This window comes from Gnatocerus cornutus, chromosome 5, assembly GCF_029298725.1.
Source record: "Gnatocerus cornutus isolate USDA-ARS CGAHR chromosome 5, icGnaCorn1.1, whole genome shotgun sequence".
NCBI lineage: Eukaryota > Metazoa > Arthropoda > Insecta > Coleoptera > Tenebrionidae > Gnatocerus > Gnatocerus cornutus.
In genome coordinates this window covers 6,071,743-6,086,948 of record NC_142237.1, presented here as the reverse complement: position 1 = coordinate 6,086,948, position 15,206 = coordinate 6,071,743, and the positions used below count along the sequence as shown (strand labels likewise).

General features: G+C 33.3%; 3 protein-coding genes and 1 long non-coding RNA gene across 7 annotated transcripts; 1 reads left to right on the top strand and 3 right to left on the bottom strand.

The window, feature by feature from the left end:
- Positions 1-1,661: 1,661 nt before the first annotated feature.
- On the bottom strand, positions 1,662-5,129 carry LOC148173900 (cytochrome P450 4d2-like). Of its 4 annotated transcripts, none has more exons than XM_088035243.1 (7): positions 4,998-5,128; positions 3,761-4,147; positions 3,334-3,710; positions 3,212-3,280; positions 2,991-3,162; positions 2,766-2,939; positions 1,662-2,712 (listed from the first exon to the last, which is right to left on the bottom strand). In XM_088035243.1, the coding sequence occupies exons 3-7, from the start codon at positions 3,700-3,702 to the stop codon at positions 2,552-2,554; spliced, it is 945 nt and encodes a 314-aa protein (XP_087891369.1). In that variant the 5' UTR covers positions 3,703-3,710; positions 3,761-4,147; positions 4,998-5,128; the 3' UTR covers positions 1,662-2,551. The 4 variants fall into 4 exon arrangements, with proteins under 4 accessions (XP_087891369.1, XP_087891370.1, XP_087891371.1 ...); XM_088035244.1 differs by having other exon boundaries at positions 3,761-3,970; XM_088035245.1 differs by having other exon boundaries at positions 3,761-3,964.
- Positions 5,130-6,160: 1,031 nt separating this feature from the next.
- On the top strand, positions 6,161-12,285 carry LOC148173898 (uncharacterized). The gene is made up of 5 exons (XM_088036200.1): positions 6,161-6,242; positions 6,291-6,464; positions 7,263-7,349; positions 7,398-12,097; positions 12,149-12,285. Coding segments are annotated over exons 2-5 (4,905 nt in total). The 5' UTR covers positions 6,161-6,242; positions 6,291-6,347; the 3' UTR covers positions 12,150-12,285.
- LOC148173899 (uncharacterized) lies at positions 6,887-11,613 on the bottom strand. The gene is made up of 3 exons (XR_015770125.1): positions 11,491-11,613; positions 6,982-7,096; positions 6,887-6,934 (listed from the first exon to the last, which is right to left on the bottom strand). It is a non-coding gene; the product is annotated as an uncharacterized LOC148173899 (long non-coding RNA).
- Positions 12,286-12,555: 270 nt separating the features above from the next.
- LOC148173897 (cytochrome P450 4d2-like) lies at positions 12,556-14,453 on the bottom strand. Its single transcript, XM_088036201.1, has 7 exons — positions 14,188-14,453; positions 13,752-14,138; positions 13,326-13,702; positions 13,209-13,277; positions 12,989-13,160; positions 12,766-12,939; positions 12,556-12,716 (listed from the first exon to the last, which is right to left on the bottom strand). The coding sequence occupies exons 1-7, from the start codon at positions 14,345-14,347 to the stop codon at positions 12,556-12,558; spliced, it is 1,500 nt and encodes a 499-aa protein (XP_087892327.1). The 5' UTR covers positions 14,348-14,453.
- Between the last annotated feature and the right edge of the window lie 753 nt (positions 14,454-15,206).

Below are 15,206 nucleotides of genomic sequence, written 5' to 3'. Positions count from 1 at the left end.
AACTTGTTTATTTGCTCTTTATTCTACATTATATTAATAATTGATTCCGGAGCTCTGACTATTATTTATAACAGGAATTTTAAATAATATTTTTCCAGACTTTTCCATTTTCTTGTGTGTTTTTTTTTACTTTTTCTTATTTTGTTTTAAAATTTATAGTATGCACTATTTAATGTGTATAACCAAATGTGATTACCAAAATTGCAAAATTGTAAATTGGTATAATTGGTATAATAGTAATACTTATTACTAGTTTTTTCTTTTTGGCTCAAAATAGAACATTTGCTTTCTGCTTCTTTTCTATCTCAATTTCCTTTGTCTTTTTCGACTCGACTAGACTATCTTCTCTTTCACTTTCTTTTTCAAATGGATTTTTTTATACAGTGTGTCCCAGGACTCGTGACCCAGATAAAGCAGGCACATGCAGACAGCCATACGAAACCAAAAATTCTAAACGAAAAATGTTTAAGACTAAAGAAAATCAAGTTAAGGCAAAAATACAGTAGCCAATCACGATCGCTGAACCGACGACGATGGCCAGAGGTATTCAGGTATTGGTTATGAGTACTGTTACATTCTGTATACTGTGGTAGTAATCTTACTTTGGTATGAAATATAAAAACATTACTGAGGAGAAATAGAGTTTGACAGCATTACTTATCTTTTTATCATTGTTTTTTGAGAAGTACACTTTATTTCAAATTAGATACAAACAGTGTTAAATAAATGTTAATTGTTAATTTTTATTTAGGAATTTAGGAATTTGGGAATCATAAGTAGGTAGGCATGCTGGTTATTCAATAATCGGCACCGCCCATTATTAGTTATGTGATGGGCCGAAATGTGGAAGAACACAAGGAAAAACAAAATAGATTTTGCAAGTGATTTAGTAAACAACAGTTAACTAAAAAAACAAACTAAAAACGAATTGAAAAATATCATCATTCAATAGTGGGCACTCCTATGCTGAATATAAAAAAATATTTTAAATTTTATCTAATACTGGGCACACCAAATACTAACACTATTATTTTATAAATTTAATTAAAAAGTATTTGAATGGAAAACTAGAACCTAGGATAACACGTTGTCACAAAGAGTCCAAAAAAATACGCATTGCAGGTCAAAAAAAAAATAGCAAGCAATTCTTAGCAAATAATTAAGGAGTTATTTTTCAAAACTCAATAAATCCAATTTTGACTGACAGTGGGTTTGATGTAAATTTGAGATTATTTTAGGTAAATATATCGATGTGTATATTTTATTCAGTGAAAAACCTCTTGCTTAAACATTGTGTTTTTTCTAAACGCTTTCAAAATTTATGAAATGGATTTATTGAGTTTTGAAAAATAACTCCTCAATTATAGACAGCTCACTTTTGAAATCGTATGATAACCATCGAGTAAAACATTTTTTTTTAGCAGTCGACATACTTCTTTGAGATTTCTTAATGTACCTAAGGGCTTTTTAAAAAGTAGAATTACCGTTCAGAATGTTCGGCAGGCTTTTTCAATACACCTAACTCTACTTTTCGGAAAAAACTATGGCTGGGCCGAGTATTAGAGGGAGTGCCGACTATTAGTAGTTTTACACTAGGTGTTTTTTTTTATTTGTTCAAACCATAAAATAGTTGGTCACTAAACATAAGAAAAGTCGCCTCGATTAATAAAAAATTACTTTATTGATTTGGTACTTAATAGATATTTATTATTTAAGAGTGTAAGGACGCAAATTATTCACAACAAAATAAGTTATTCGTCTCTACAAGACGTAATAATCTGTCATAGTGACAATAATTTACGGCTTTGCCAGTGTTCCATTTGTCTTGATCGTTCCAGTTTAGAAAAACTTGGATTTTCCTGGTGAAAACAGAACAAACAAAACCAAGTTTAAAATCATCAGTTAAACTAAACTCGGTTTATTAAAACTACAGTTAAACGCTAGTTGGTGAAATTAGCCCTTAGATGAAAGCTCTTTTTTAAACGATCAAACTCTATTTGGTTAAAATTTTGATAAGTATTTCATTGTTGGAGATTAGATTTTTACATTTCGTGGTATTCTCTATCAAAACAAGGAAAAAAGTCATTTTTAATTCAAATAATTATACAGGATGTTTTAAATATGCATGTACAAAAAGAGTGTGGTAATTCGTTGTCACACATTGAGCCTATTAAAAGAAAAAAGTTTTAGTAAAAGTCTTTTTGTTTTCGAGGTAAAATAACACAAAAATTTCAATAAATTTGCTGGTGTGCCACTAATTTAAAAGTGAACAAAAAATCGACTCGCTGGTTGCTTAGGAAACAAGTCATTTCAGATGCGCTTTTTGCCAGTGGTGTAGAAAGTACGTGGATTGGGGTTAATTTTACCTGATCAGATTTTGATTTAAAAATTGTTTTTTATACTTCATACTTTTTCAAAAATACCGCAGAACTGTTTTCTACATGCATTTCAAAAACACCCTGTAGTTTAACACATAATATGATATAGACGTAATATTTTAGATGCATAAAACATAATTTTTTACCAAATAAATTCGTGTAAATAAAATTAATTACTGTCTTAATTTTAAACTAATGTTGACGCCATTAAGCGACATTAAAACAGACTCCGCCACCACCTGAGGTTCGCTTTGGGGTAACGCCGGTTTTAATTCAAAATTCCTAATGATTTTAGAAATCGTACTTTTCATCTCCAACATTGCAAATTTTTGTCCTAAAATGTTTCCAAGATAATTTTAAAAATTGAACGTTTTTTTAAGAACTTACCAATACAATTTCTTGGGCCAGCGCTAAACGGTATATAGGCGAAATGGTGTTTTACATCAAAGTTTTTAAATCTGCTAGGATCGAATTTTTCGGGATTTTTGAAATACGTAGGATCGCGATGAATTCCATACGCAAAGATCAGTAGGGTAACTCCTTCTGGTATGATATAGTTCTCTAGAATTTTTGCTGATTTTAGGTACAGTGGAATTTAACAAAAAATCGTACCGAATTCAACCTGTTCATTTGTTTTCCTAGCAAAGAAAGGCACAGATGGGTACAAACGCAAGGCTTCTTTAATGACAAGTTTTAAGTATTTCATGCTTTGTAAGTCCGTGTAAGTCATTTTGTGATTTTTATCATCGCCGAATAGTGTCACTTGTTCTTCATACGCTTTTTGCTGCAAAATTATCTTAAACGCGTACCTAAAATAAGAAATGGATTTTTACCTGAGCTTTACTATTATTTGCCAAACAGTATAGAGCGAAACTAATAGCAGAAGAAGTGGTGTCGTGACCCTAAAACCAAAGAACTGCATTCTTTATATTCATAAATACTCCTTATAAAATACCTCAAACATAAACGTATCAACTTCTTCTCTTATCTCTTCTTGTGTTAAAGATCTTCCATCAACCGTAGCGTCTAGTAGGAGATCTAAAAATGCTTTCTTTTTTTTACAGAAGAGTGACTCTTCTATATCTACGACATTGCTGGGGTCTTGGTTTCGTTCTAGTTTTTTCTTTGTAATAACATTATTTGTTTTATTGTGTAAAATTCTTAAAGATTTTTTTTGCAAGTAGTAATTTTTGGTTGATGGATATGTAAAATCCGACATTTCGAAAAGATGAAACGCACGATCGACAGCAATTTTACACATCGCTTTAACACTTCGGACATAGTCAGAGTTGTCATCAAACTGTGCATTTATTGATGTACCCATCGCACTTTCTAAAATTGCAATAATATGTATAAAAAATACAAGAATGTAAAGAACGTACCACAGATGATATCTAAGCTGCATAACGTTACAAACGGATATACATCAACAGTCGGCTTTCCAACTACATTTAGAAGCTTTTTCACTAATCTGCTTCCTTCCTTGTCAAACACATCGATGAATTGTTTTAAAATTTGCAAATGGAAAGCTGGAGTCAAAATTTTACGATGCTTTTTCCACTTTGGACCATCACTGGTAAGTAGCCCTGTTCCTAACCAAGGATTTAAGTAGCGATATTCATCAGCTTTGTTTAAAACTCTAGTCGAACTTAAAATGGCTTAAAAAAGTTTGCAATCGGAGATTACAAAAACTTTTCGTATTGGTCCTAAATGAACTTTATACAAGTCACCAAAATCTCTCTTATACCTCATTAAAGTAGCTAAAATGTCTAACAGAAAAAAAAAATTGAAATAAATGTCGTGACAAAATAGGGAAGAGAGGAGCATAGTGGAGAACTTAACAATCAATTAGTCACGCATTCTAAAATAATAGGAATTAACAAAATTTTTTTACTAAATATTATAGACTAATGTATTGCGAATGATTTTTGTTGCACTTTTTTTGATTACAATAAAAAACTTACGACATGTGAGCATTATTTTGAAAAATGGGATTTGCCCCGCTTTACCTCGCTTGTAGGGGTAAAGTGGGGTACCCTATGGGACAATCAAATTTTTGAATAACTGTGTACTTACTTAGAAAAAGTAACATTTTAAAATTACTTTGTCATCAACGCTTATTGCACATAAATGAGTAGTTTCATAATATTTAGCCAATACATTTGTATGACTAAATTTTAAAAAAACTTGCTCCTTAACTTCGCGAATTTTTTAACGAAAACACTGAATTTCACATTTTGTTTTATAAAACATACATGGTCAACTGTCAACTGACAACCAATCAAAACATGCTATTCGACCTTTTTCACGGCGTTTGATTTGAGCAGCAGCAGTGTTGCCCCGCTATGCCCCGGTACCCCACTATGCCCCCCCTCACCCCTATGTATCTTTAGTAGATGAGAGTTCTAAAATGTTTCCAAATAAAGGAAGTGGCTTGGGTCCAGGCACATTTTTGGAAAACTCTGATTCGTTTTTTAAAAGTAATAGAATCCATATGGCTAGACATAGGATCACGATTAGTGCAAGTGAGACCACGAGGAAGATCATGGTGTAAACTTTAAAATTTATTTTGTAAAAGTTATATTTTATAATGTGGATAAATGTAAAAAACAAACTTACCTCAAAAAACTTGTAAGAGAGTATGTCTCTACCTTATCAAGTTTTAAAACGTAGGTATAAATTATTATTTAACAAGGTAGTAATCCGATCGATTGACAACTACTGAATATATTTTTATAAAGCATTCAAATTTACTACTGCGAAGTTACTTATCTATATGCAAGGGTTCACGTAGGTTATCACACTTTGTGACAAGTCGCCACCACCATTCTAAAGTTTTTTGTTCTGTTGCCACTTTATTTTAGAATTTTAAAGTTTTGATATCTTTCAGATCGAAGGTAAGAATAGAATAGGAAACAAAGTACAAACGTCACTTTTCAGGAAAACTCGGGCTAATGAGATATTTAGACAAATTACAAATTTTAAGAAGTTGAACTTTTACTTATTGATTTAATTTTTGAGTACAAGTGCTCGTTTGATTACATTTATTTATACACTAGGTGGTTCTCGGAAATCGTCAAATCTCGCTTTTTTCGTAAACCTTGCTTTTCCGTGGTCTTTTAGATTTTAATTTGGAATTTCTTATTAATTTGTTATTCATACCATTTCTAAAATAAGACTCGATAGCAAAAGCAAAACATACACATCACTATTTTTAGTGTTTTTGTCTAGGTATGGAAGTTATTTACCTTGCTCAAAAGAAACTCTGAAGGCTACAAACCAAAAAAAGCTGCAGTTTTGGATGCAAAGCAAGTAACTAAATTTCTACTGGAAGCTCCAGACAAAGTGTTTCTACTGGAAAAAGTTAGAATTAGAAATTGTGCAAGAAATAGTTCAATTATTTAAGTTTCTATGTAATTTAATTTCCAATAAAATTTGATATTTTGGTGTTTTTGACACTATTTAGCAGGTCCTTGGCCTGATAAATGAATTTAACGGCCGTGACTGTTTAAACTAAATTTAACGACCGTCGCTGTTAAAGCTAACTTAACAAGATAGAAAACAGTACTGATAAATCGATTTAACATACACCTATTACGAAAATGTCTTTTTGGCGGGCCTTTTGGGTTATTACAGAACAGTTTTGAGCCAATAGTTATGAGATGATTTATACTTATAACTTATATCATAACCGTTGGCATCTCTAAGATAAAATGTTGATAAAAGTATTCTTTATCTTATCAATATTAAAGAGGAATTTTCCGTCTGTAAATTCGCCACTTAATAAATTTGTGTGTTTTCTATGCGTTACATGGCACACAAAAAAGAATAAAAAAGTGGTGAAAAGAGTTAATGTTTTTTAAAGTAAGTAACAATAAAAAACTTTCTTATTTTACAAGCGATTTTTTGTAGAATCAATATTTTTAAAATTAAATAACTCAAATTTCTATAAGTGAGAATAGTTTAATTATGGCTGACGACAAAGAACGAATACGACAACTTGAAGAGCAAGTTCGAGAACAAGAGGAACTGCTAAAAAAATATGGACAAGGACAATGTCAATCAGCAACCAGTAAAGGATCTAAGGTAAATAATGGATAATAGGAATCCAGTTAATATTAATTTTATAATACAGTTGCTACAGATATTGTAATCTTATCGATCGATTGCTTGTGTTGAATGACTAACATTGCAAAACTTCGCTTTGTTTTAAAAACGAGCATATTTTATACAGGGTGAACTCGAATAAAGTACAAAAATTTTAACCACAATATCAGACACTGTAGATAATAATGAGTCTGCAAAAAAATCGAAATGCAAATGGGGCAAAATTCCTCCGGATTACCCGTTATTCGCCGCTTATGGGACTGAATTTAACCAGTGTTTCCCAACGACTGCAAAAACCATTCGAATAACAAACGTATTTTTTTTATCAATTTGCCAAGCCTGTTTTTCGAGCGGTATGTCAGACTTACTGCCGGACACTTGGTTGTCAAGTCGGTAAATCTCTTTGGGAACTATAGACCGTAAAGTAAAAGTTCAACAAATTCACGCACCTACAACGTTTCTTTGAGATTGAGGGCAGAAGAATTGTGTAAATTACCCTATCAAATTCTTCGGCATCAGAATTTTCGTCCATATCCCTCAGGATTAGCAGTTCTCTTACACAAAAAACGACTAAATTTGTTGACAGCACCTTGTCCACCAGCCGTAAAGCTCTACAATTTTTACAAATTATGACCTTGAAATGTGGTATTTAAAATAAATGAGGAGTAGTTTATCACAAAACATAAAAAAATCGCCTCAATTAATAAAGAATGACTATTGATTTAGAACATAAATAACAATTACAACTTTAAAAAAATAATTTTTTTACTTTATCAGGTTAAAGAGGAAACAGATTGCCACCCTTTCCAAAATCAAAAAAGAAAAAGTACATTTCAACACAATACTGTCACTCCCCCAAAACAAGTAAGTAGAAAATTTTCTTTTTTTTTGGTCAACATTGCGTTTCTTCAGAGTCGTATTTTTGAAAAAGCACCTGGAACTGTGGACCTTGGAAAAAAATTCGAACAACTGATGTGCGGATTATATGCTTTAAAACTGAGCACCAATAATACTGTTCAAGATTTTGAAATGAGTTCAAATGAGAAAAAATGTGGTCTCTTTGATGATATTAAGATCAATGTTAACTTTAAAAACGGGAGGAAATCCACTTATATGTTCCAACTCAAACATAAAGAAAGGGAAACGGAAAAGCTGACATCTAAAAATTTTTTTCCCGGATTTAACTCTTTCAATAAACAACAGCAGAAGAGTTTTCCCAGATTTAACTCTTTCAATCGACAGCAGAAGAGTCCTTTTGATATAGAAAAATACTTCAACAAGATTTCTGACATTAAAAATGATAGCGCCGTTTTAATTCTTTACACAAACGCATCTATAGATTTACCAAGCACAGCGTCTTCACCGAGCAAAATAATTGTAAAATGCTGTCTCCATCTTGAAAATGAAGATATTTTATTAAATTCAAAGAAAGGGTCAAGTTCAGTATTTGAATTTTGCTCGGCAGGAAAATCAATTTATTTTTTCACTCAGCAACAAAATGTGCACGAAGTTGAATCAGAGTTGAAAAAGAAGTTACAACAATTGTTGGCATGTGATATTTATGGTGTTTTTACCTATTATTTGAATGTATGGTGGTCTCAGAATTTCGTCCTAACAAAACACGATTTTATTACAAAAGTTACTGAGCTTGCGTTATCACCCTTTGTCAAAACCATGTCAAGCAAAAAAGTCAATGAAAAAACTGAAATTCTTCGAGAAGCAATAATGAGATTTCAGTTGACAATTGTTCAAAATGACGACGAGACAGTTGAGAATATTTGGACCTTTAATGAAGAACAGTCTTTTGAAACCTGTAGACAACAGTTTGCATTGACTGGAGACAGGGGATCTTTTTCCGTGCTTTCAAAAATTTCGTGGATTTTGGATAAGACTCCGCTTATTCTCAACGTCAATCAGACAAACAAAACAACAATTGATTCAGTCTTGCAATTCGTAAAAAACGATCTCGGAAACAAGAAGCTTGTGCTAACTGGAAGAATCAACAATGGAGATTTCAATGAGTGGAATACTTTCGAAAATTTGTTGGACTTAAAGGGCACCGATCTTTACCAAAAGATTAAAAATACTTTCAAAGTGTCGCTTCAAGGTAGACCAACAATTTCTTTAAACGACTTGTTTGGTTCTGAGATACCTAACTTCGTTACAACGCAACACCTCTTTGAAATGTCTCAAACGGACTTTTTCATCGTTGGTCAACCACACGAAGAAGTACCAGAACTACACGTTCCCAGGACTGTTATTGAAGATGACCAGTTCGTGGCGGAAGGTAACATTTTTGACCACTTCAAAAATCGAGTGAATTTGATTTGCGCGCCACCAGGCATGGGCAAGTCGCGACTTTTCCAAGCTCTAAGTAACACTTGTCCTTCTAAATCTTGGTCTATTCTTATCAGTTTGATAAGTTTCAACTCGTTTCTTGCTACTACCAAGAGCACTCAAAGTGTAATTTCAAAGTTCCTCGGTTCGTCTGGATGGTACAAAGACCTATTATCCAAAGAAGTCAAAAAAATTCTAATAAAACAGAAACGAGTGGAGATATTTTTGGACGGACTAGACGAAGTAGACAGCAAATACGTGGATCTTGTTTTAACATGCGTTGAACACATGAAGGAAGAAGGTCTTCGCGTTTGGATATCTTCGCGAGAACATCTACAGGAAGTTTTGAAAGTCAGACCGATTAAAATTCTAGAATTACAACAAGAAGAGCAACGCTTCTACATTCATGAGAAGCTCAAAACCAACTACACGGAAGAAAAAATCGAAGACATAATTAACCGAGTTGTTAAAAGTGTGTATGTAGTTAACGGCCAAAATTTGTTAGGAATTCCGCTCCAGTTACACATCGTAACTGAAATTTTTCTTCAAGACGCCAATGCTTTTGAAGAACTTGAAAAAGAGAACATGTTTGTCTTAACACGAATGTACAAACTGTTTTTTGCGGGAAAGAAGAACTTTAAGAATAGTAAACTTGGAATTGACCAATGTCTGGAGAATCAGCTTGGAATTAATTTTGACCACATTTTAGAGCAGTACGAAATTCCGGCCTTACAATCATCTCTGGATATTTTGGATTTTGAAGCTTTAAACTTGGATGTTGGTAAAAACGACAAATTTCTTACTTTCTTGAAAGTAGATGGCGATAAGCACGCTATCATAAAAACAATTTCTCCTTCATTTTCCAGCAAATTGGAAGCTGTGTTCTGCCATCAAACGTACGCCGAGTATTTTGCGTGTGTTTGGTTCAAAAAGAACAAAGAGAGACTACCACTTTTGAAAGAATTTTTTTTTCTTGCAAAGTACGACAATCTGAGGAGACTTTTCGACATTATGATGGCAGAAGATAATCCCCTCCACCTTGCCGTCATCTATCAAAATATTCAAGGGATTGAAAACAACTTAAATGAAAAGTTTGAAGAAAGAGATGAGGGCGGTCGCACTGCCTTTCAATTGGCGTGTAGTTACGGAGGAAGCTGTCATCTTCTTGTCAAAAATCGGAACTTTACTAAAATAGAACGTGGCACAGATACCTATATCAACATCATTGATATCTTTGCACGAAAATGCAGGAATTTCCACGAGATTGATGAGTTGTTCAAGTTTGATTGCTTGGATTACTCGCTGACTCGAGGTTGCTTATACTTGATAAACAAACTGTTTGCAGAAAACCGATTGAGTTTTGACGAAATTAATGAACTAATCAAACGCCCACACAATAACGTCGATCTTCGATATTTAGCGATATTTTGTGCAGGTTTTGGTTACTCAGAGTTGTTGCAAGAATTAATCCAACAAAGCCCTGCATTGGCGTATGCGAGGTGTTTAAATGGTTCTGTTAACATCTTTCAGATTGCAATAAGAGGAGCAGCTCATGACGATTATACGACGGCAAGGCAAGGAAATATTGCCTGTGTTAGAATACTAATAGACAAAATTGGCAACATTAATAACGTCTTTCAGAATACTGATCGAGCTCTAAATCCACTGGACTTCGCTTGCTTCCACAGATGCTACGATATGTTTGAAATCATTATGCAAAATAGAGGGAAGTGTAGTGGTGGCAACACAATTTTACATCAATTTTCGCGATGGAAAACATTCGATGACAACGCGCTTGAATTGGTACGAAAATTTAAGATTGACATCAATGAGAGAAACGATAAAGAAGAGACTGCTTTACACGTAGCTTCTCTAGACAATATAAAAAAACTAATTGACGTGGGAGGCAATCCCATTTTAGTTGACAACAATCAAAATTCAATTCTTCATAAAATAATAGAAGTAGGAAAAGATAACCTAGAAGCAACTCAAGTTTTACTGTCAAAAGGTGCGTCCGTGAATGCGAGAAATTTCAAAGGGCAAACTCCTTTCCACCGTGCACTCAAAAAAGGGTACCTTCCAACCATAAACTGTCTTTTAGAAAAAGCCGATTTGACCATTGAAAGCAACTATAAGAACACAGCTTTGCACTTTTTGATGGACAGTAGCAGAGGCGACAAAATCGAAGTGACAAAAAAATTGATAACAAGAGGTGTTCATGTCAATTCGCGGAACAGAAGTGGACAGACTCCACTACACTTTGCGCTTAAAAACGGTTTTATTGAAAGTGCCCAGTATTTACTACAACATGGTGCTGAGCTAGCTGAAGATAACAACCAAAACACGGTGTTGCATTACCTGATGCTTCATTACCTCGACGACAAAATTGAAATGACGAAGATTTTTGTAAAGAAAGGTGTTAGTGTAAATCAGAAGAACGTCAAAGGAGTAACGGCACTACATTTTGCACTTAAGAATGGTTTGGCTAGAAGTACCAAATTTTTGGTCGAAAATGGTGGTAATGTGAAGATCGAGGACGAGCATTTAAACACATCTTTGCATTTTTTAATGCAAAGCGGCTGTGATATTGAACTTCAAACAGTGACATTTTTAATATTAGAAGGTGTGAGTGTGAATAGACAAAACAACAAAGGAGAAACTTGCTTACATCTTGCTGCGAAACGTCGTGCAATTGGCATCTTCAAGTCACTGTTGGATTACAATGGTGATTTGAACATTAGAGACAGTCGTGGTAATGCAGCGTTGCAATACGCAATGCAGTCTTCGCTGCCTAACGTGCAACTTGCAAAATTTCTGATAGAGAAAGGTCTTCATCCAGACTCTTGTAATCTTGAAGGCATAACCCCCACGCATATCGCGTGTAAAACTGGTTGCTTTAAAAAGATTGAACTTTTGCATAGTCAGAAGGCTGATTTTATGCTTCTAGACAATCATGGAAATACAACTTTGCACTTTGCGTCTAAGTGTGGTAGCAAAAACGAAGAAATAATTGAGTTTTTGATAAACTTGGAAGTCAACATTGACGCTCTAAACGAAAAGGGTCAAACTCCTTTACACTTTGCTTGCGAAAGTGGACTTTTATTTAACGTGGAAGTTTTATGCGAAAGAAATGCAAATGTTACAATTATTGATAATGAAGGGCTGAACGTGTTAGATTATGCTCGAAGAAATAAGTTATCTAGTTCAAGATCAAGAGTGACAGAAGGGGTCAAAATCGAAGGTTATTTAGAAAAATTTGGTTTGAAAACAGAATGGTGAGTATAAAAGAAAATCTAGAAATACAAATAAATTGTTTAATGTTGCAGAAATGGAGGTGATTTGTGATAGAATGTCTTTAGTGATTACTTATTTGCTGGATTTTTACCTGCAGAAAACAATTTGGTTTCAAAAAAATGTCGAAGGAGAAAAATGAAGAGAATATATGTTATCTAGACAATTGTTGCGAGATTTTTTTTTAAATCAAAATATACGATCGAAATTTTTAGGTAATTTAATTTGAATTTTCTTCCATTTATTTAGATTTAGAGATTTTTAACCAAATAAAAAGTAACAAATAAAAGCGACAATAAGAGAAACAGCTAACAATATACCTTGAGATAATAAATCGTAATAGCAGCCAAATGAGACCAAATCACTTTATCTAGAAAAGTAAATAAAAAAGTAGACAAACTGTAACCATTATATTGCGAATGCTTTCGACAAATACAGATCGTTATTCTCTTAAGCTTAAACTGATGTTAATGCCATTCGCCGACTTTAAAACAGACTCCGCCACCAGCTGAGGTTCGCTCTGAGGTGACGCCGGCCGAAGATCAAAATTTCTAAGAATCTTAGAAAGTGTACTCTTCATCTCCAACATTGCAAATTTTTGCCCTAAAAAAATTCAAATTAATTTCAGGCGACATTCATTTGAGGAGCTTACCAATACAGTTTCTTGGACCTGCACTAAACGGAATATAGGCGAACGGGTGCTTTCCATCAATTCCCTCAAATCTGTTAGGATCGAATTTTTCAGGATCTTTGAAATACGTGGGATCTCTATGAATTCCATACGCAAAGATCATCATGTCAATTCCTGCCGGTATGACAAGGTTTTCTAAAATTTTCACCGATTATTTAGTGTTGAAATTAACAAAAGTGCATACCAAATTGAACCTGCTCATTTGTTTGTCGACCAAAAAATGGTACAGGTGGATATAGACGCAAAGTCTCTTTAATGACAAGTTCCAAGTTTTTCATGCTCTGTAAGTCTGCGTATGTCGTTTTGGGATTTTTGTCATCACCAAATACTGCTCTTTGTTCTTCATAAGCTTTTTGCTAAAAAAAATGTCTCAAATAGGCGATAAAAACGACATAGATTTTTACCTGAGCTTCACTGTTATTTGCTAAACAGTACAGAGCAAAACTTATAGCAGAAGCAGTAGTATCATGACCCTAAAACCAAAAAAACTGCATTTTTTGTATTCATCAAAATTAAAGTACCTCAAACATAAAAGTGTCAACTTCTTCTCTTATCTCTTCTTGCGTCAAAGGTCTTCCATCAATCGTAGCGTCTAGTAGCAGATCTAAAAATGCTTTCTTCTTCTTACCAAGAAGTGCGTCCTCTGCATTAGTAACATCAGTAGCAGATTCGTCTTTTTCTTTTCGTCTCTTTGTAATAAGATCATTTGTTTTCTTATGTAAAACTTTCAAAGATTTTTTTTGCAAGTAGTAATTTCTAGTTAATGGAAATGTAAAATCCGACATTTGAAAAACATGAAATACGCGATCGATAGCAATTTTACACATTGCTTTAACACTTTTAACATATTCAGAGTTGTCATCAAACTGTGCATTAATAGATGTTCCCATCGCACTCTCTAAAATATTACAGTGGTGACATCAAAAAGTACAATATAAGTAACTTACCACAGATGATATCTAAAGTGCATAAGGTTACAAATGGATACACGTCAACACTGGGCTTGCCAACAATGTTTTGAAGCTTCTGTACTAATATGTTTCCTTCGTTTTCAAATACGTCGATAAACTGTTCTAAAATTTGGAAATGGAAAGCTGGAGTTAAAATCCTGCGATGTTTTCTCCATTTTGGACCATCGCTGGTAAGAAGCCCTTTTCCTAACCAAGGTCTTAAGTGATGATATGCGTCGGCTTTGTTTAAAACTCTAGTCGAACTTAAAATTGCTTCCAGAAATTTGTAGTCAGAAACTACTAAAGATATGCGCTTGGGTCCCACATGAACTTTGACTACTCCACCAAATCCACTCTTGAACCGCATGAGAGCATCTAAAACGTCTACCAACAGGTAAAAAATATTGTTTAAAAAAATTGTTGAAATAAATACCTTTAGTAGATGAGGCTTCAAGAATGTTACCAAATAACGGAAGTGGCTTTGGGCCCGGTACATTTTTAAAATAGTGCTCATGGTTTTTTGGACGTAGAAGTATCCAAATTCCAAGACATATGATCGCTACCAATGCAAGTGAAGCCACAAGAAAGACCATGGTGCTTCAACTCTAACAGCAGACTGAGTTTCTTAAAATTTACTTTGATATAAATGCGGTTCAATATTTGACAGAGTTAAAGTCCAAGTCATAATGACCGTACCAAAGTCTTTTGTTTGTTTTTCAGGCGAAAAATACTTTTTTTTTAATTTTTACATACTCACCTGAAGAAAGGGATAAATGTAGCAATAACAGTTTTACGATTTTTAAATTTGACTACTATTACTTTTATGAGTAGACAACTTAAATTTAACAATAGAACAATATTTTCAAGAAAACGTATCGTAAGCTAAATATTTGTTACTTATCTTGAGTGGATTTTCGAACAAAAGAATAACCTATTTATTGTAGGGTTTAAAGACTTCCTGATTTCAAAAAGCCAATTTGGACTACGTATTTTGTAATAACTCGTATAGTGAGTAATTTAAAATACATAAGTGCCGGTTTACACAATAATTTAATTGAAATTAAGTTAATCTTGCAACTAATTTGACGATCGCTGACATTCTATTAGCGGAAAAACGATCACTTTAACATCATCTTAAGTATTTAATTCAAATTAAAGATTTAATTTTTGGTTTGTAAACCGACCATTAGTCTTTAATGAATGATTGTTTGAATTTTTGTTGTTACTTTAGAATTTCAAAAATGCATTTTTTTTAGATTCTGCAATTTTATTACATGAGTTAATATTTAGTTATTTATCTAAAATGCACTAAAAAGTGGTATTTACCTACTCATTTGAAAGGGAGAAATTATCTTATCACTCTCTAGAGAGTAAAATAACTGATGTTTTGCGTTAATAAAATTTGGAGTTATATTCTTGTATAGGTTTAATAAAATTCCCGAGAATATAGTG